The sequence below is a fragment of the Eptesicus fuscus genome, chromosome 18 (assembly GCF_027574615.1).
Source record: "Eptesicus fuscus isolate TK198812 chromosome 18, DD_ASM_mEF_20220401, whole genome shotgun sequence".
NCBI lineage: Eukaryota > Metazoa > Chordata > Mammalia > Chiroptera > Vespertilionidae > Eptesicus > Eptesicus fuscus.
Genome location: NC_072490.1, coordinates 45,656,032 through 45,676,764, shown reverse-complemented (window position 1 = coordinate 45,676,764; position 20,733 = coordinate 45,656,032). Strand labels below are relative to the sequence as shown.

Below are 20,733 nucleotides of genomic sequence, written 5' to 3'. Positions count from 1 at the left end.
GACTTCTTATTCACAATAACTATCTTTATGGTTTAAGCTCCTACTGATTGGGTATGGAGTCACTGCATACTGTTTCCTAACTGACACAGTCATGACCTATGTAGTCATACTGTGATGAAGAATATAGATTAATTATTAACATTTCAGATTTTAAAATTTTGTAAAATAGGAAATATGAGACTTTTAACTTTCACTGCATATAATGCTGTATTTAAATTGCTTCTACAAGCACAACATATTTTGTAACATTTAATGATAGAATAAAAATAAAGTTAAAAAGATAAATATTAGGAAAAATTGATCCATACCCGTACCTTTCCGTGTGTTCTCTGTCACATCTACTCCAAACTGGATAATGTCACCAGAAAGAATTTCACATGGTGGACTTTCTTCAGAGCCTCGACTCAATCTCTGGCTATTTATAAAGGTACCATTACTACTTTTAGTGTCTTGGAGATAAAACTGCAAAAACAAAATTGAAAAGCCAAAGATTAATAGTAATAATTCTAAACCTAAATTTAAAAAAGTACGTCCAACTTTGCAAACTACTGCAGGTGAATTTTCCCCCCACTATCAATTCAAACCACTTGTTTCAGCTAAGGTTCTCCTTTGATATATATATAAAATTAGAACACTAAAATCAGTTATTTAAAATCCAGCTAAACAAAATAGTACAATCATTTTGGAAAAAAGTATATAAGGTCCTCAAAATGTTAAACATAAAGTTAGCATATGAGCCAAAAATTCCACTCCAAGGTATATATTTAAGAAAACTGAAAACATAGATCCTCACAAAAACTCATACACAGTGTTCATAGCAGCATTTATTCATAATAGCCAAAAAGTAGAAACAACCCAAATGTCCAACTAATGAATGGGTAAATAAAATAATGGTCTATCCATCTGATGTTATATTATTTGGCAATAAAAATGAATGAAGTATTGATTCATGCTACAACATGGATAAACCTTTAAAACATTATATTAAATAAAAGACCATATATTATGTTATTATATTAAAATACTCAGAATAAGCAAATCCATACAAACAAAATTACATTAGTAATCCCAAGGGGCCGAGGTGCCAGGCCATGGGGTGAGGTAGGGTGAGAATGACTACTAATGGGTATGAGGTTTCTTTTGGGAGTGATTAGAATGTTCTAAAATTATATAGTGGTGATGGTTGCATAACTGTGAATACATTAAAAACCTCTAAATTGTACACTTTAAGTCTATCTTTCCATCTCACTCTGACTTTGTAATTTTCCTAGGTTGTCTAGGTTAAGTCAAAGGAAGTGTTGTTTATTCCACAGGCAGGACAAATGGTTTTAGGTAACACTTATAATTAATAGCTATCCGTTAGCTAGCATACTTGATATTAGGACCAATATATACACCATAAAATTTTTTGTTAAGCAGACTGGAGACACCAGAAACTAAAATAATGGAACCAACTATGAAGATAATACTTCCTTGCCTCCTAAACTTGCCTTTCGTCACTTAGATTACATAATCTCCCTCTTTAAAAGGGAAGGGATAGGAGGAAGCACAGGAAGCCCACCTGTTTATCACTTACTTATCCCAAAATAAATTAGGAACAACTGGGATCATACACAATAGACTTACCAGGAAGAGAATAACCAATAAGAAAATATGTACCTTTCTTTCTGAAATTTTCTACACTCTCCAGCCCTGAATATCTAGCAACATATTTTCACTGAATTCCTTTCTAAGGAAGAAAGGAAAGAAAAAAGAAACACACAAACCCTAATGTTTATTAAAATACATGTGACACCACCAGGCTCTCATTTAACCTTAACATTAAAGCTGTGATATAGGTATTACTTCCTTTTATAAATGAGAAAAGGAGACCCAGGCAAGTATTTTTCCAAATGTCACAGAGCTATGGAACACAGAAGCAAGGATTCAAATAAGAGAATTAAAAGAAATATCTTTCCCATTACTTCAACTGACCTTTATGTTTCATTTGTGCTTCACTCCTCCCACAGGCTCTCTTCCAAAATGAAACACAACAAAAGAATAAGCAATTTGCAGAAAATATGGAAATGACAATTCTTTTCATTAATTCTTAGGTGACAATATAAAGGCCATCAAGCTGCCTATAAAATGATTTATTCTGTTTATAATTCTTTTTAAAAAAAAAATATATATTTTTTAACTATTTCAGTGAGGGAGGAAGACGGAGAGATAGAAACATCAATGATGAGAGAGAATCATCAACTGGCCGCCTCCTGCACATGCCCTACTAGGAATCGAGCCCGCAACCTGGGCATGTACCCTGACAGGAAATCAAACCAGTAACCTCTTGGTTCACAGGTTGATGCTAACCATTTAGCGACACTGTCCAGGTTCTGTTTACTAGTATAATTCAAAAGAGACCACTGTTACTTTAGTTAGCAGTTTGTGTATTTAACTAAAGACCATAGTAAAGAAAACTATGAATATTTTACAAGTCCATTTGAAACTTAGAGGCCTTAACATTTCATACCAGGGAGAATAGCACAGACAACACACTCAAGTAAGAACATTTATCCTCAACATTTTTTCTATACTAGAACTTAAATGTTACACTGTATAAGGGAGTTTGTTTTTTGTTTTTAAATAAATATACTCTTGGGAAATGTGGTGATATCTGGATTCTGGTTTGGCCATTTTCAGTAATGTGTGCTATGTATGGTAAACCCCAAGGGATTATACCGGAATTATAGTGGTTTTCAAACTTCAAGTTCTGATCCATTAATGTTACTAAGTTAATTTAATGGGATGCAACTAGTATTTCATTTTAAACATTAAAGAGAACAGAAGATAAATAAGAATATCAGCTAAACAGTACTGAAATGAGGTTCAGAACTATTTAGCAAACTTTGAAAAACAAAAAAGTGTGTATGTACTCCTCATGTATGTAACTCTTATATAAATCTAAAACCATAAATATCAAATAAAAAATCGATATTAACGCAGGTTGTTTTATGCTGACATAGCTATATTACTACTCAAAGCAGCACCCATTTAGCTTGAACATAGTTTACATTGGTTGCTCATTCTTCCTTTGCTCTCAACCTAATGGCTTCTATACACCTCAGAATAAAGTCCAAAGTTCTTAACATTATAACCTGAAAAGCCCTACATAATCTGGTTCCTGGCTCCTTCTCCAAATTCATTCACTTCCACCATTCTATTTCCTCATCCCTCTCAGCCACACTAATCTCCACATATGCCCCTGGGTCTCTGCATTTGTGGAGAGTTAGACATCATTTGTTTTACTTCACTGAAGAAATATTTTGTTGATATGATTTAACTTTTTGCCCTTGGCTGCTTTGAAAGATGGATATAAAAAGTATTTCTGTACCACCTATGAAACCACCTGCCATTATTCAGTCTACATTGAACAGAAGCTATTTAAAATTAGGTTAGGAACCTCAAAATAGGAGTGGGGAAAACCATCAGCAGCCATAGGACCTGCATGAAGTCAGCATCTGTGCAGGATGCATAGGGAAGCAACTGGGCATTTGAGGGACTTAAAAAGAACATCAAAATAGTCAGTAGGTATTTACTGGATAGTATGATGGCCAATTTGAGAAGAGAACTTTGAAAATTAGAAAGGTTTATCCCAATCCAATCACAAGAGAGTGCCAGGTAAGTTCTGGAAAAGGCTGGAGCAGTCTGAATCATATAAATTCTTAAAATCAACCCCCTAACCAAAGCTGCCTTCCACAATAGGACTCCACACTGAGGAAAGGCTGCTGGGTGTGGACACAAAATTGAGCAAAACAGAGATAAGGGAAGAAGAAGTCCAGTAAAAGTAGAGAAGGGGAAAGAAGTCACCATATTTTTAAACATTTTACAAAAAAAAAAAAAAAAAAAACCACACCCAAAAAATACCAGAAGAGGGAGCTCTGTGACATTAGAAAAGTTATCCTAAATCATGATCCCTTCTAAAAGTTCAGAAAAACAAAACTTCACATAAGAATAAGCAACAGAAAAATGTCAAGGTCCCATCCCATACAGTTATTTTAAGAAAAAAGAGACTGAAGAGCAGAATAACATCCCTACATATAATGAAAGACAGACCTCGGGCACACATCAAAATTATAACATACTATTTTAAAACAAGTTAAAAGGCATTAAAAAAAAATTCAAGACATAAAAGAAAAACATAAATCACAATTATAAAACTCCAGAAAAGGTCACTTCAGAAATGAATACAAAATTAGAAAGGACACGAGTGCCTAAATATAACAAATAATGCATTTATAGAAATAAAAGGTAAAAAGGAGGAAATTTTTAAAAATCAAAAAGAAATTAAGAAAGTGACATCAGTAAAATGGTGGAGTAGGCAGCTCTAAGCTCCCCAATCCCTTCAGAAACTTTGAAAACAAGTAAACAATGTCAGAATCAACTTTGTTAGAACTCCGGAAAAAAAGTTTTACAGAAGCCAGTGAATACTGAATCTTACTTAAAAATGTTAAGAAATCTTTGTGGCATTACTTACCCTTCCCCAATACATTAGAAGTCGTGAAGACATGAGCCTGCTTTCCCAGTGTGGGATCCCGATACCTGGGTCCGGAATGAGCAAAACAGACCTAAATCTCAAATTACTGTGTCTGTATGTTCTAATCTGTCTGGGGGCTATCTGATGGACTAACACAAGGCTCTTATTTCTGTTTAGCCTAACCTAGAACTCACCCAAGCTAAAAATTAAGTGACTGGCTAAAAAAGTGGGATTTATATCCCCAGTGGTTCAATATAATAAAGTCAACCAATGTACCACATTAATAGAAAAAAGGACACACACACACACGCACGCGCACACACACGCACACACACACACACACACACACGCGCACGCACATCGATCATCCCTGTTTATGCAAAAAAGGCCTAACAAAGTCCAATACCCTTTCATGATCAAAACTATCAAAAAGTTAGGATTAGACGGAAACTTCCTCAACATGATAAAGACCATTTATGAAAAGCCCACAGGTAATATAACAATGGTAAAAGACTGAAAGCTTTTTCCTAAGATCAGGCACAAGATGAGGAAGCCTGCGTTCACCACTGCTTTATAATAATGTACCGGACGTTCTAGCCAAGCAGAAGAAAAAGAAATGAAAGACATCCACATTGGAAAGAAATGGAAGAAATCCAAAACACTAATTCGGAAAGATATGCATCCCTACATCAGCATTATTTACAACAGCCAAGGTATGGAAGCAACCTAAGTGTCCATCAATAGACAACTGAATAAAAAGGATGGAGTGCATATTTACAATGGAATATTATTTGGCCATAAAAACAAATGAAATCTTACCATTTGTGACAACATGGATGGACCTAGAGGGTATTATGCTAAGTGAAATAAATCAGACAAAGATAAATATCACATTATTTCACTTGCATGCAGAATCTAAAAAACAATATAAGCAAACAAAACAGAAACAGACTCATAGATACAGAGAACAAACTGATGGTTGCCAGATGGGAGGGGCGTTGGGGAACTGAGTGAAAAAAAGGTGAAGGCATTAAGAAGTACAAATTGGCAGTTACAAAATAGTCACAGGGGCCCAGCCAGTGTGACTCAGTGGCTAAACTTTGGCCTATGCACCAAGGGGTTGCTGATTCGATTCCTGGGTTGCAGGCTTAATCCCCAGCAGGGGGTGTGTAGGAGGCAGCTGATCAATGCTGATGTTTCTCTCTCATGGATGTTTCTATTTTTCTCTCCCTCTTCTTTCCTCTCTCTCTCAAAATCAACAAAAACATATTTTAAAAGAATAAAATAATCACAGGGATGTAAAGTACAGCATAGGGAATATAGTCACTAACATATTGTTAATAACTGTGTGGTGCCAGGTAGGTATCAGATTTATGGGGGATCACTTTGTAAGTTATATAAATATCTAACCACTCTGCGGCACACCTGAAACTAATATAATATTGAATGCCAACTGTAATTGAAAAAACATTTTTTTAAAGATTCTGTGTAAGGCACCACTAGAAATAAAAGTTGAAAAAGAAAGCCCTGGCCAGGTGGCTCAGTTGGAGCGTTGTCTGATACACAAAAAGGTTGCGGGTTTGATGCCCAGGCAGGGTATATACCTAGGTTGTGGGTTGAATTCCCAGTCAGGGTGCATACAGAAGGCAACCAATCATTATTTCTTTCTCACATCGATGTTTCTCTCTCTCTCTAAATCAATACACATATACTCAGGTGAAGATTAAAAAAAGAAAAAAACTGAAAAGAAAAAGAAAATTGAAAAGGAATAAATAAACTATGTCTACTCACAGATGACTGACTCTATATATGAAAAATCCCAAAGAACTCATAAGAAAGTGATGAGAGCTAATAAATGAATTCAACAATGTTGTAGCTTAGAAGATAAACACAAAAATCAGTTGTTTTTCTATAAATCACCAACAAACAAGCCAAAAAGAAAATTAAGAAAACATTTCCATTTACAGTAACATCTAAATAAGATACCTAGAAATAAATTTAAGCAAAGACTTGTATATTGAAAACTACAAAATATTGTTGAAAGAAATTAAAGACTTAAATAAATAGAAAGACATCCCATATTCGTGGATTGAAAGACTTAATATTATTAAGGTGTCAATTTTAACCAAAGTGATCTACAGATTCAATGCAATCTCTATCAAAATTCCAACAGCCTTTTTTTTTTTTTTTTTTTTTTTTTCAGAAATGGAAGTTGATCCTCAAATTCATATGAAATTGCAATGGGCCCTGAATAGGCAAAACTACCTTATTTAAAAATTGTTAATCCTCACCTAAGGATATTTTTCTACTGATTTTCAGAGAGAGTGGAAGGGAGGGGGAAAGACAGAGAGAGAAACATCAATGTGAGAGAGACACATTGATTGATTGGTTGCCTCCCGCATACGTCCCAACCAGTGCCAGAGATCAAACCTATGACCAAGGCATGTGCCCTTGATCAGAATTGAACCCACAACCCTCCAGTCCGCTCTATCCACTGAGCCAAACCAGTAGGGCAAAACTATCTTTAAAAAGAACAAAATTGGAGGGGTAGGGGAGGTAAAGGAAGAGATTAACCAAATAACTTATATGCATATATGCAAGCCCATGGACACAGACAATAGTGTGGCAAAGGCCTGGGGTGGGGCAGGAGCAGCGTGGAAGGGAGCAAAGCGGGGAAACAGGGGACATTTGTAACACTTTAACAATAAAAATAAATTTTAAAAATAGCCCAGCTGGCTTGGCCCCTCAGCAATCAAAAACAGTGATCAAAATATACAACTCCAATTTCTGAAGAACAAGCAAGTCATACCAAGAACCATGGGCCACCATGTTCACAGCTGCCTGCCACAGGGCTGGAGAATGAGATATGGTAGCCACTATGCAAAACACCAAAATTCTCGAAAATTTACCAGCTTTTCTTCATTAAGCACTCTGCTGGATGCTTCAAGTGTTTTACTACACTCAAGAGTTTCAAATTAATTGCTTCAGACAAAACTAGCATAATAGTTTTGGCAAAGGAACCAATTTTTGAAGCTTCCTTCTCTGCCATTTTCCATGACTTCGCTCCTATTATTAGCCATATTTCAACCTACAAATATTTTCTTGGGCCAAACCAGTACCTAATTATAATAATAGTTACCACTTATTGCCTGCCTGCTATGTACAGGCACTTCTGATCCTCAGGGCAACCCTACTAATTAGTTATTATCATCTCCATTTTATAGAGTAAGAAACTGAAGAGTAGGTATATTAAGTAAATTGCCTTTGTCTCACAGCTATTGCAGATTTGACAGTTATTCCTTCAAAAACTCCACTCTGCCTTTCTCTTCTCCTACTTAAACTAAACACACTCTGGTCTTTTGAGTCCAAATTTATGAAATCCCACTTTGTTTATGAAGTTTTCCTGAAGCAATCAGAATAGAAAGAGCCAATTTCAACTCTAACTCCACCTTAAGGCAAATCATTCAGTCTACAATATTTACTTGGCACCTATCTCAGAGATTGAATATCTACAAAATCAAATGCAGAGGAACTCTACACTGACAATAAACTAAGAGAGTATGAATTAAGCAACAAAATTTTGAGAGGCAGATGAGAATATCCTAAGGAGTTGATATTTTTTTAAGAGAGAACTCTGATAATTGGGCAGCTATATGTAGGATGAACTGCAGTGGGTGTCACCAGAAATAGAGAGATCCATGATATGTATATTTTTGCCACCAAAAATTTAGTTATTTCTTAAGTGTACACGAAAATCTTTATGTGCACATTATATGCAAATTTATTTGTTTATATAGCCTTTCTAACTTCCTGACTAGCAAAGCACCACAAGTTTCAGAGACTGGAATTTTTAAGTTGTGCCACTGAAAAGGAAAATATAAGATTTTATTCATATGCTATAGGAAAAAAACACAGAAAAGTGATAAAATGTTCTTGCCAAAATAATATTTCACATGTAACTAGAAAGAACTTGTCAACACATAACCAGAGGTCTTGCAAATGTTATAAATTTGCCAGGATTTTTCCACCTCCAAGTGACATTCCAGACACATTAATTGTACAGTAATTTTTTTTCTTATGGAGTTAGCCCACAAGAGAAAGAGGAGAAAAAGTATTTCTCTCTCTCTATATATATAGAACAGAAATAAGAATATGAAGGACAAAAGTAGAGAAGGTAGAAAGGCAAAATTAAAAATAATTTAACCAGAACATTACAAAACACAGCTAGAGTGATTACATCCTTTTAAAATATGTAATCAAATTGTGACAATCCTTCACTAGGCTTTGGGACAAAGTAAATTAGATTTCTGAAGCTTAGCAAAATACAAAATAAACATATCATCTGAAAATTACAGTTTTGAGAGGTATTTCCATTGAAAGCCTACACCAAATTCTAATTTATAGGAGATTGACCTATTTGCCACATTTGAAAACTGATGCATTGGCAAGCATATTCTAATTATTTTTTCTTGTAATGGTGTGTTAATCACAGCAAGATGCATTCAACTTTTTCTTTGAGCCTCCTACTTAGGTACTGGTATTAAAGAACAGATACTGATTCCAGACTCAATCTTTTTAACCCCAAGAGGTCTCTAATAACCTCTCAAAAATTGAACTTCAATATTTGAAATAAGTATGTATTTATTAAAATGACATGTATTATAGCATATTAAGGATAGAACAAGAGAATACTGTGATATTTTAAATACACAATACTGACTATATTTTATAGGTCATTATTTTCCTCACAAAATGTTAGCTTAAACCATCCTGAGATCAGCTGAAACAACAAAATAACTGCACCACCACTCTTTATCTCTGATAGTTAAAAAACCTCACCCATAGAATAATAGCCTTGTTTGCCACAAAAGGAAATCATTGTGATCACATTTGTGGGAAATATAGAACAAGGTCACTATAGGCTTACATATTGTTTAATAATGAACACAACGGGCTTGATGTAAGGACAGCTGATATTGATTTGTATAGTCCCTAAGAGGAAGAGGAGAAGGAGAAACTTTAAAAATGTTTTCTATTAAAGACTGGCAAAATTGGCAAAACATAGGAATCTAGATCTTATATAGGGAGAAAAAATTGCCCACACATAAAACAATTTATTTGGCAAACAAATTCAATGGAAATGTTAAAAGATGCAAATAGTACATCTGTTTAAAACACCTTGGTCTTTACTCATACCTCTCTACTAGAGGCCCGGTGCACGAAATTCATGCATGGGGGGAGGGGGAGTGTCCCTCTGCCCAGCCTGCTCCATCTCCAATTGGGGACCGCTCAAGGGATGCCTCTCACAATCCAGGACTGCTGGCTCCCAACCGCTCACCTGCCTGCCTGCCTGATTGCCCATAACTGCTTCTGCCTGCCAGCCTGATCACACCCTAACCACTCCCCTGCCAGCCTGATCGACGCCTAACTATGCCCCTGCTGGCCCGATTGCCCCTAACTACCCTCCCCTGCCAGCCTGGTCACCCCTAACTGCCCTCCCCTGCCAGCCTGGTTGCCCCTAACTACCCTCCCCTGCTGGCCTGGTCGCCCCCATCTGCCCTCCCCTGGAGGCCTGGTCCCTCCCAACTTCCTTCCCCTGTTGGCCATCTTGTGACGGCTATCTTGTGTCCACATGGGGGAGGCCATCTTTGATCACATGGGGGTGGCCATATTGTGTGTGGGAGCGATGGTCAATTTGCATATTACCGTTTTATTAGATAGGATTGTTAGTGATAATTAAGTCTTCAAGAGTGGTTAGATATTTATATAACTTACAAAGTGATCTTGAGTTATCTCCTCAAGACAATTCACACATCCATAAGTGAGTTCTTTAGAAATCATAATTTTACTTTAAAAGAGAAAAGGAAACAAAGTCACTAACTCAGGACCATAAGTGCGTAAGTAGAAATAATAAAAATGCAAACAAACCCTTTAAAGGGTTCAGTATAGTGCAGAAGCTTCCATTTTTCTGCCACCACAGGATTAAGACGTTCAAACGGGGAGGGGGGAGGGAGGCGAGCAGGGATGGGGGTTGGCAGGGTGGAGGGGTTCAATGGGGGGAAAAAAGGGGACATCTGTAATACTTTCAACAATAAAGATAAATTTTAAAAAATAAAAAAGATGTTCAAACACAGTCTACTCTCACTACCCCTCATAACATCCACTGCTTCTCAGGATGGATAGGTAATGCCCCCCAGTTAAGAGTCAGTAATTCTTTTCTTTAATTTTGAACTTAAATTTAATAATAGTAGAAAGTATCACATTCACAGGGTGGGGGGATAGGTAGAAAAATATAAACTGGCTAGTTGATTTTTTAGAGAGAGAGGAAAAAAAAGGGAGAGAGAGAGAAACATCAATATGAGAGTGTAACATTGATTGGCTGCCTCCTGCATACCCCCTAACAAGCCTACAACCCAGTCATGTGCCCTGACTAGGAATCAAACCATGCAACCTGATGGTGCATGGGACCACGCCCAACCAACTGAGTCACACAGGCCAGGGCTAGTTTCCTTCTTGAATAATGCTGTACAAACAATCCTATGAAGTTAGAAAGTGTTTTGAAATTACAAAGCCATTTTCATATACTTCAATTTCATTTAATTATTATAAAGACCCTATATGTTTGATTAAATGGAATATTTCAATCCTTATTTATAACATTTCAAATTCTACCTCCATTTATGGCTTAAACACAAGACCTTAAACATTTTTCCCTAGAAAACTTTTAGGGCCAAAGTGAAGTTTTCTTTTAAAAAGAAAAACTTCTGAGAAAGAAGAATAAAGTAGGAGGGATCTCAATACCAGATTTCAAGCTGTATTACAAAGCCATTGTTCTCAAAACAGCCTGGTACTGGCACAAGAACAGACATATAGATCAATGGAACAGAATAGAGAATCCAGATATTGACCCAAACCACTATGCTCAATTAATATTTGACAAAGGAGGCATGAACATACAATGGAATCAAGACAGTCTCTTCAATAAATGGTGTTGGGAAAATTGGACAGATACATGCAAAAAAATGAAGCTTGATCACCAACTTACGCCCTACACAAAAATAAACTCAAAATGGATACAGGACTTAAACATAAGACGGGAAACCATAAAAATACTAGAGCAGGCAGCAAAATCTCAGACATATGCCAAAAGAAATTCTTCACTGACTCTGCCCCTAGGGCAATGGAAGCTAAAGAGAAAATTAACAAATGGGACTACACCAAAATAAAAAGCTTTTTCACAGCAAAAGAAATCATCAACAAAACAACAAGAAGGCCTACTGCATGGGAGAACATATTTTCAAATGGCATCACTGATAAAGGTTTAATCTCCAACATCTACAGGCAGCTTATACAACTTAATAAAAGGAAGATAAATGATCCAATAAAAAAATGGGCAACAGACCTAAATAGAATCTTTTCAAAAGAAGACAGAAGGAAGGCCAAGAGACACATGAAAACATGCTCAACGTCACTAATTATCCGAGAGATGCAAATCAAAACAACAATGCGGTACCATCTCACACCTGTCAGAATGGCTATCATCAACAAATCAACAAACGACAAGTGTTGGCGAGGATGCGGAGAAAAAGGAACCCTCGTGCACTGCTGGTGGGAATGCAGACTGGTGCAGCCACTCAATGAAGAACAGTATGGAGTTTCCTCAAAAAACTGAAAATGGAACTCCCATTTGACCCAGTAATCCCACTCCTGGGAATATATCCGAAGAAACTAGAAACACCAATCAGAAAGGATATATGCACCCCTATGTTCATAGCAGCACAATTCACCATAGCTAAGATTTGGAAACAGCCTAGGTGCCCGTCAGCAGATGACTGGATCAGAAAACTGTGGTACATCTACACAATGGAATACTATGGAATAAAAAAGAAGGAATTCTCATCATTTGCAGCAACCTGGATGGAATTGGAGAACATTATGTTAAGTGAAATAAGCCAGTCAATGAAAGAAAAATACCACATGATCTCATTCATTTATGGATAATAAAGAACATTATAAACTTGAACAAAAAGATAGATACAGAGACAGTAAAGCATCAAACAGACTGTCAAATTACAGGGGGAAGGTTAGGGAGAGGTGGGGGAGATAAGAGATCAATCAAAGGACTTGTATGCATGCATATAAGCATAACCAATGGATGCAAAACTCTGGGGGGTGAGGGCATATATGGGAGTGGGATGGGGGGTGGCAATGGTAAGATATGTACACATATAATACCTTAATAAAAAAATTGGAAAAAAAAAAGTGAAGTTTTCTTTTAAAAAGATCATTGGTTTCTTTCACTACCATGAAAGGAAACATTAATTATATTCAGATTCCAGCCACACAGAAAATTTAACAACAGAGCAAAGTCAAATAAAGAAGAGTTCATTGCTCAACAGTGTCAAGAGGATACCAAAACATCTACACTAATAAAAGAGTAAGATGCAAATTGACCATACCTTCACGACACCCACCAGCCAATCAGGAGTGAGTATGCAAATTAAACCAACAAAGATGTTTGGTTAATTTGCATATACAGGTGCCCAGTGGCCGGGGGCAGGACACTTGCAACACACAGGCATTTTGCACCGCCCCAGCAGCTCCGGGCCTCTAGGCAGCATGGGAAGACAGAAAGTGGCTCCAGGCAGAGCAAAGGTTGTGCCAGCAGCCAGGGTAAGGAAGGCCCATTCTGCATGAATCTTAATGTATCAGACGTCTAGTTTATAATAATCACATGTTTTTGAGTGCTTAATATGTGCTTGGATAAGCTACTTTGCATGTACTCTTTCAAATAATCTTTACAAAAATCCTATGAGGTAGATGTTTTATTATCCCTATACTACAGATAAAGAAATGAGGACTAAAAGAGGCTAAGATGCCAAAGGAGATCCCAAAGTTAGTAATGGGGAGAAAGGTACATTTTAATCTTTTTTATCTCAACCATTCTGCTATTCTATTTATGCTTGTCTGGCAATTTCTTTTCCACTATCTCTAATGCATCTCCCAACCACTCTGTAAAATAGGATTTTGTTCATTTAATAGATAAATAAATCGAGGATGACACACATGTCAAGTGGCCTATGTATAATAACAATGGAGAAAAAAATAAAACCAGAAATCAGGCCTTATGCTACCAAATCATCAGAAAAGGTAAACTTTTAAAATTTCTTTTAAAAATGCATTCACTGTCTGCTTCCACCTACTTGACACACAATCCTAATAAACTTGGGTTTCCTAATTTCTGTGCCCATGGAAGATGAAAGGAAAGAAGCATTTGCTTAAGCCAGGCACTTTACATATATTACCTCACCCAAACTTCAGAATACTGAGATATAAACAGTATCCCACACATATAGGGTTAGGACTTAAATCATAAACCAAAAGATTATACAGAACGTAGGAATAGCCAACAAGGTCAATGACTATGGCAAATTCCTTGAAGATCAGGATCCATGATATTCCTAGACCTTATTAACAAAATGCCTGTTAATAAGCATTTAAGTATTTTTAAATAAATATTTCATGAATGTAACATTTACAACCCAGATCCATTCTTTACCCACCATTTCCTGAGCACCTCTAGACAGGAATTCAGCCATCAGCCACATTCTAATAATAGAAAGAATATGTCTTATAGCAAATGCAACAGTAACAACAAATACTACCACTAAGCGACCCTGCTAGCGGTTCTCAACCTGTGGGTCGTTACCCACAGGTTGAGAACCGCTGCTGTAGAGCCTAAGACCATCGGAAAACACAGATATTTACATTACGATGCATAATAGTAGCAAAATTACAGTTATGAAGTAGCAATGAAAATAATTTTATGGTTGGGGGTCACCACAACATTAGAAAGGGTCGCGGCATTAGAAAGGTTGAGAACCACTGCTCTAGAGCATCTCACCTAATATGTCACCAATTCCTATGAATTCTGACTCAGAACAATCTCTCAATTTCCTACTGCCTTTCCCTTTCCATTTCTTTTTTATAAAACATTATTTTTATTGATTTCAGAGAGGAAGGGAGAGGGAGAGAGAGATAGAAACATCAATGATAAGAGAGACATCAATCATTTCTAATTTACTATGTCACCTTGAGCATGTTTCTTAACCTCTCTGAGCATCCCTTTAGTAATAAAGAGATATTTATAAATCCCTATGTATAAATTGAGGATAATACTAGTACCTACCTCAGAGTGTTCGTGATAAAGGTTAAATTATGTAAAGCATGTTAAGTATTTAGCATAGTATTATACATAGTAACTGCTAAACAAATGGCAGCTATTGTTATTAAAGTCATAGACTATACATACATATATATTCACTTTGACTTTCTTCAGTCAGGGAACTGATGTAAGACTTTCCTCTATTGTTTAAGATTCTTAAAAATAAAGTTCTTTCCCAATTAATTACTTAAACAGTAAACAGCTGATAGAGATATAAATAGATCAGTAACAGCTGAACTCTAACACATACAGGTATTAAAAATAGTATGCCATTGGCCTGTTATACATAAATATTACTGTAAGTAACCACAACCTGTGCACAGAAGGTAAGCAGCTAAGCCTTTGTCTCACACTACTGAAAACCTTTTATGAAAAATATGAAACACAAAACACTCTGTGATTAGGGAATTCCCTAATACAATTTAAATCAAAAGGAAATTACGCCCTAACTGGTTTGGCTTGGTGGATAGAGCATTGGCCTGTGGACTGAAGGGTCTCAGGTTCGATTCCGGTCAAGGGCATGTACCTTGGTTGCGGGCACATCCCCAGTAGGAGGTGTGCAGGAAGCAGCTGATCGATATCTCTCTCCCATCGATATTTCTAATTCTCTATCCCTCTCCCTTCCTATCACTAAAAAATCAATAAAATATATTTTTTTAAAAAGGAAATTACTATACTCAGGTATATGTAAATACACTCAGAATATATTACATAGATGAGCAATTTACAGCTCAATGAATAATATGAATTAAACTAAGTGATATTTAGCAGATTTCATAATTCCATTTCATTGATCGGCAGCCTTCTGCACACCCTCCACTAGGTATCCAGCCCGCAACCCGAGCATATGCCCTTGACGGAAATCAAACCCAGGACCCTTCAGTCCGCAGGCTGATGCTCTTATCCACTGAGCCAAACCGGCTAGGGCAGAATGTTTATATTCTTGAATGAGTAATTCCACCTCCAGAATCTAACCTACAGAAACACTGAAATACTCACAAACATGTACAAAGGCAAATATATGAACTTGTTCACTGAAGCAAAATTAAAAGAAGTTAAAAACTGGAAAGAGCTAATGCCCACCCAAACTGAAATATGCTCACCTGATGAAATATCAGACATCATAACTACAATATCACAATCATCAAAAATAATGAGGCAGAATTATTGGCACTGAAATTAAATATATCCCTTTTTTTAAAAGGATATATTCTAATATACCATTAGAAAACAAAAATCTGAACGAATGTATACAAACAGTTCACAGTGCTTATCTACACAAAAACAAATGTTATGCCTGGCCTGTGTGGCTTAGTGGTTGAGCATTGACCTATAAACCAGGAGATCATGGTTCAACTCCTGGTCAGGGCACATGCCCGGGTTGCGAGCTTGATCCCCAGTAGGGTGTGTGCAGGGTGCAGCATAATGATACTCTCTCATCATTGATTATTGAAAAAGTTACTAAGAGAGTAGATCTTAAAAGTTCTCATCACAAGAAAATTCTGTAACTACTAGAGGCCCAGTGCACGAATTCGTGCACCAGTGGGGTCCCTCGGCCTGGCCTGTGGGATCAGGCCGAAACTGGCTCTCCGACATCCCCTGAGGGGTCCTAGATTGCAAGAGGGCACAGGCCAGGCCGAGGGACCCCACGGGTGCACGATTGGGGCTGGGGAGGGACACAGGAGGCTGGCAAGTCAGGGAGGGACCGTAGGAGGGCTCCAGGGTATGTCCGGCCCATCTCACTCAGTCCCAATCGGCTGGAACCCAGCAGCAAGCTCACCTACAGGTCGGAGCGTCTGCCCCCTGGTGGTCAGTGCACGTCATAGCAAGCAGTTGAGCAGCCTTAGAATAGCATTAGGCCCACCAGACATTTAGCATATTAAGCTTTTATTATACAGGATGTATAGCAATGCATATTAACTTGACTTTCTATGGTGATCATTTTGCAATATATATAAACTAGAGGCCCAGTGCACAAAATTTGTGCATGAGTAGGGTCCCGAGGCCTGGCCAGTGATAAGGGCTGATTGGGGCCTTTCAGCTGCCGGCCAGGGCCTCCCTTCCCCACATGCCGGCTGCCAGCCAGGGCCTCCCTTCCCTGGCTGCCGGCTGCCGGCCAGGGCCTTCCTTCATTCTGCATCGCCCCCTGGTGGTCAGCGCACGTCATAGCAAGCAATTGAACTCCCGGTCTCCCAGTTGAACTCCTGAGGGGACACATTACATATCAGGCATATATATATATATATATATATATATATATATATATATATATATAATATCAAATTATTATGTTGTACACCTAAAACTAATGTTACGTATCAATTATACCTCAATAAAAAAATTTTAATCAGGTAAAGAAATGAGCAGTAGCTAAAATAAAAGGTAGGTTCAAATAAATTTTTTTTAAATAAGATTAAAATCACATTGTTTCATATACTAACAAAGAATGACCCAGTAATGAGGAGGGGCACTTAGCCTAACCCTGGGGAATCAGAAAAGGCTTCCTGGAGGAGCTGTCCCATGCTGAGTCATGAAGAGTAAGAGTGAGTAGGGATGAGTGGGGAGGAAATTGAGACAGCATGAGCAAACAGAGGCAAGAAACAACAGGAGGGGGGCATATGAAGTTCAAAACTGAGAATGACAGGAAGTGAGGGTGAGGCTTGAGAAGTAAGCAGTCACTAAGCCTTTTAAGATAAATCAAGCAGATAACACAGACCTTACCACTATAGGGTTTTTAGGCAGGCAAGTACTAAGTAGTAAGATCAAACTGACATTTCACTGAGGAAGTGAATGGCTTGAAGGGTTATTAAAAGGCAGGGATAACAGTTATGAGGCTACTGAAATAAAGAAATAATAAAGTCCTGAACTAGGACAGCGTTAAAAGTCGTGAAAGGGACTTAGTGAAAGATCTGATGTGCTCAGTGTTGAAGACAGCAGCTTCTAGAGGGGGCTACTGTGTACATGATAATGCCATTACCTGTATTTGGAAATATTAATAGGGGGGTAGTGAATGATTTGTCTCATTTTGAGGTATACTGCTTTTGGAATCGCTATAGGACATCCAAGTAAGTAAATGTAAGCAGGCCAATTGGGTAGAAAACTCAGACCGAGGGCTCTAGACATCTGAAGGGCATCAGCATTTGAGGGGTTATTAAAATTATTATCTATACATATATAATAGAGAAATATGCAAATTAGCCCAGATGCCATAATTCGATGACCAAACTGTAGGGACCTGAGCAGCCACAGGCTCCCAGTGACACCAGCCTCAGAGCACCAGCACACCCTTGGGCCTGGAATAATGACACATTCACAATGAGCCCAGAGTCACTGCACAGGGGGTTGAAGATCAGGGGGGCTGTGGGTAGGGGGCTGCATATTGGGGGGAACTTCAGATCAGGGGGCTGAAGATCAGGTGGCCTGCAGATTGGGGGGGGGCTGCAGATCAGGGGGGCTATGGACCAGGGGGGCTGCAGACCAGGGGGGCTGCAGATGGGGGGGACTGCGGATCAGGGGGCTGTGGCACTGGGGACCCCAGCTCCAAGCCCAGAGACTGGCCTCAGGGCTGCAGCTGTGGCTGTGCTGCCCAGCAGGAAGCCCCAAAATCTGCCCCCACAGACTCAGGAGAGCCAATGGGTCAATGGGGACAGCCAGGAAGAGGCCTCGCCTGGCGTCCTTTACTCCATGAGGAGGGCCCCATGGATGGGAGTTGGGGGCCAGACCGTGACCAATGATCAGTGTTTGAAGAGGGAGCCTTTAGCCCTGTGAACGTTATTTCCCAATGAATATCTGACTCCTCCCTGCACTTTGGCCCTTCCAGAGGGCCATGCCGGGCCCATGTGGCCACTGCCCACACCCATGAGGGATCGTGAACCACTCTGAGTTGGAGCCCACGTCACCTCTTTACAGGTTACCTTTTTGCTGATTGATCCTTTGCCTTCTGAGGCATAGAAGCCAGGATGGTGGGTGCCATGGAGCCCGCAGATGGGCACCCAGGAGCTCCTCAACAACGACGGCTTCATTCAGAGAAGGCGCCCCCCCCCCCATCTCTCCGTTCCCCTCCCACCCACCCCCGCACCACTCACCTTGGCCTTTGGGGAGCAAGCAGCACTGTCACCATGACAGGCATGGCCCCAAAGCTGCTCCTGAACCTTGTTCTTCCTCCCTAGGTTCCCAAAGCCCAATGCAGCCTGTGGCCAGCCCCGCAGAGGGTTGGCTAGTGCCCCCAGAGTCCGCCCCAGTACCAGACAGGACCAGCCAGCCGGGGGGTGAGGTTCGCCTGGGACAGACTTAGCCCCTGCAAGCTGTGTCACAGCGGATCCTGAGCAGGAGAATTTACCAATGGGGATGTCTGTGCAGACATTTTAAACAACTTCCACTTTTAAAACTGAATTGAAAAGCATAGATTGTTGCTCTAGAGAGCAATGCTTCAGCAGGAACCCGAGGTCACCTTGGAGGCTAGAACCAAAAGTTACATGATAGCAAGTGTTGGCGAGGATGTGGACAGATCCAAGCCTTCACACAATGCTGTCGGAATGGAAATGGTATGGCCACTCCTCAAATGATTAATATCAGTCACATAGGACCCTGCAACCCGCCACTCCGAGGAATATATCCAAGTGAGGCAGCCAGTCACAAAACGCCCATTGTGTAGGTCCCATTCCTATGAAATGTCTGAAACATCAGTGTGCAGATGGCTGGGTGGGGCAGGCAGCTAGATGGGGAAGGTGGCGTGGGGTTTCTACTAGAAGCCATACAACGTTCTAAAAGTGACTGGTGGTTCCCTGGCTGGTTTGGCTCAGTGAATAAGAGCGTCAGCCTGCAGACTGCAGAGTCCCAAGTTCAATTCTGGTCAAGGGCACATGCCCGGGTTGCAGGCTCGATCCCCAGTAGGGCACGTGCAGGAGGTAGCCGATCCATGATTCTCTATCATTGATGTTTCTCTCTCCCCCTCTCCCTTCCTCTCTGAAATAAATATATATATAAATAAAAGCCTAAGCGACCATCGCAATCAAACGGACAACCAAACAGCCTGCGTGGGGCGACTAGGCCGGCAGGGGGGTTAGTGAGGGACGACCAAATGACTGAGCAGCAGGCTGAATGGGGTGACCAGGCAAGCAGGGGGGTTAGTGAGGGGCAACCAAATGACCGAACAGCCAGCTGCATGTGGCGACCAGGCCCGCAGAGGGGGCAGTTGGGGCGACCAGGAGGCAGTGGGGAGGCAGTGAGGGGCAACCAGGCTGGCAGAGGGGGGCAATGAGGGGTGACCAGGCTGGTGGGGTGGGGGGCAGTTGGGAGCAACCAGGCTGGCAGGGGGGGCAGTTGGGGGCAACTAGGCTGGCGGGGGGGGGCGGCAGTTAGGGGCGACCAGGCTGGCAGGGGGGGCAATTGGGGGTGACTAGGCCAGCAGAGGGGCAGTTGGGAGTGTCCAGGCCAGCAGGGGGGGGGGGTGTTAGGGGCGATCAGGCAGGCAGGCAGGTGAGCAGTTAGGAGCCAGTGGTCCCTGATTGTGAGAGGAATGTCCCAGATTGTGAGAGGGATGTCCAGCAGTCAGACATCCCCTGAGGAGTCCCGGATTGGAGAGGGTGCAGGCTGGGCTGAGGGGACTGCCCCCCCCCCCGATGCACGAATTTCGTGCACTGGGACTCTAGTCTATAATAAAAGCCTAAGCAACCATTACGGCAGAACGACAAGAACGACCAGTCGCTATGATGTGCACTGACCACCAGGGGGCAGACGCTCAACACAGGAGCTGCCTCCTGGTGGTCAGTGCACTCCCACAGGGGGAGCGCTGCTCAGCCAGAAGCCTGGCTCATGGCTGGCGAGCGCAGCAGTGATGGTGGGAGCCTCTCCCGCCTCCACGGCAGCACTAAGGAGCAGCGAACCGAGTGGTAAGAAGCAGCGAGCAGGCCGACGGTAAGGAGCGAGGAGTCCCAGACTGCAAGAGGGCACAGGCGGGCTGAGGGAACCTGCCCCCCCCCCCATGCATGAATTT

At 40.2% G+C, this 20,733-nt stretch overlaps 1 protein-coding gene across 6 annotated transcripts in view; it reads right to left on the bottom strand.

Moving 5' to 3' along the window:
• The window catches only part of SLMAP (sarcolemma associated protein), a 160,807-nt gene that overhangs the window by 88,245 nt on the left and 51,829 nt on the right, over positions 1 to 20,733 (bottom strand). For 5 of the 6 annotated variants that reach the window (XM_028152749.2, XM_028152746.2, XM_054729929.1 and 2 more), the window contains exon 3: positions 315 to 462. The exons of the other annotated variant lie outside the window; for it this stretch is intronic. In XM_028152749.2, the coding sequence (XP_028008550.1) occupies positions 315 to 462 (148 nt within the window). The remainder of the gene's footprint in view (positions 1 to 314; positions 463 to 20,733) is intronic. 6 annotated transcript variants of the gene reach the window in all.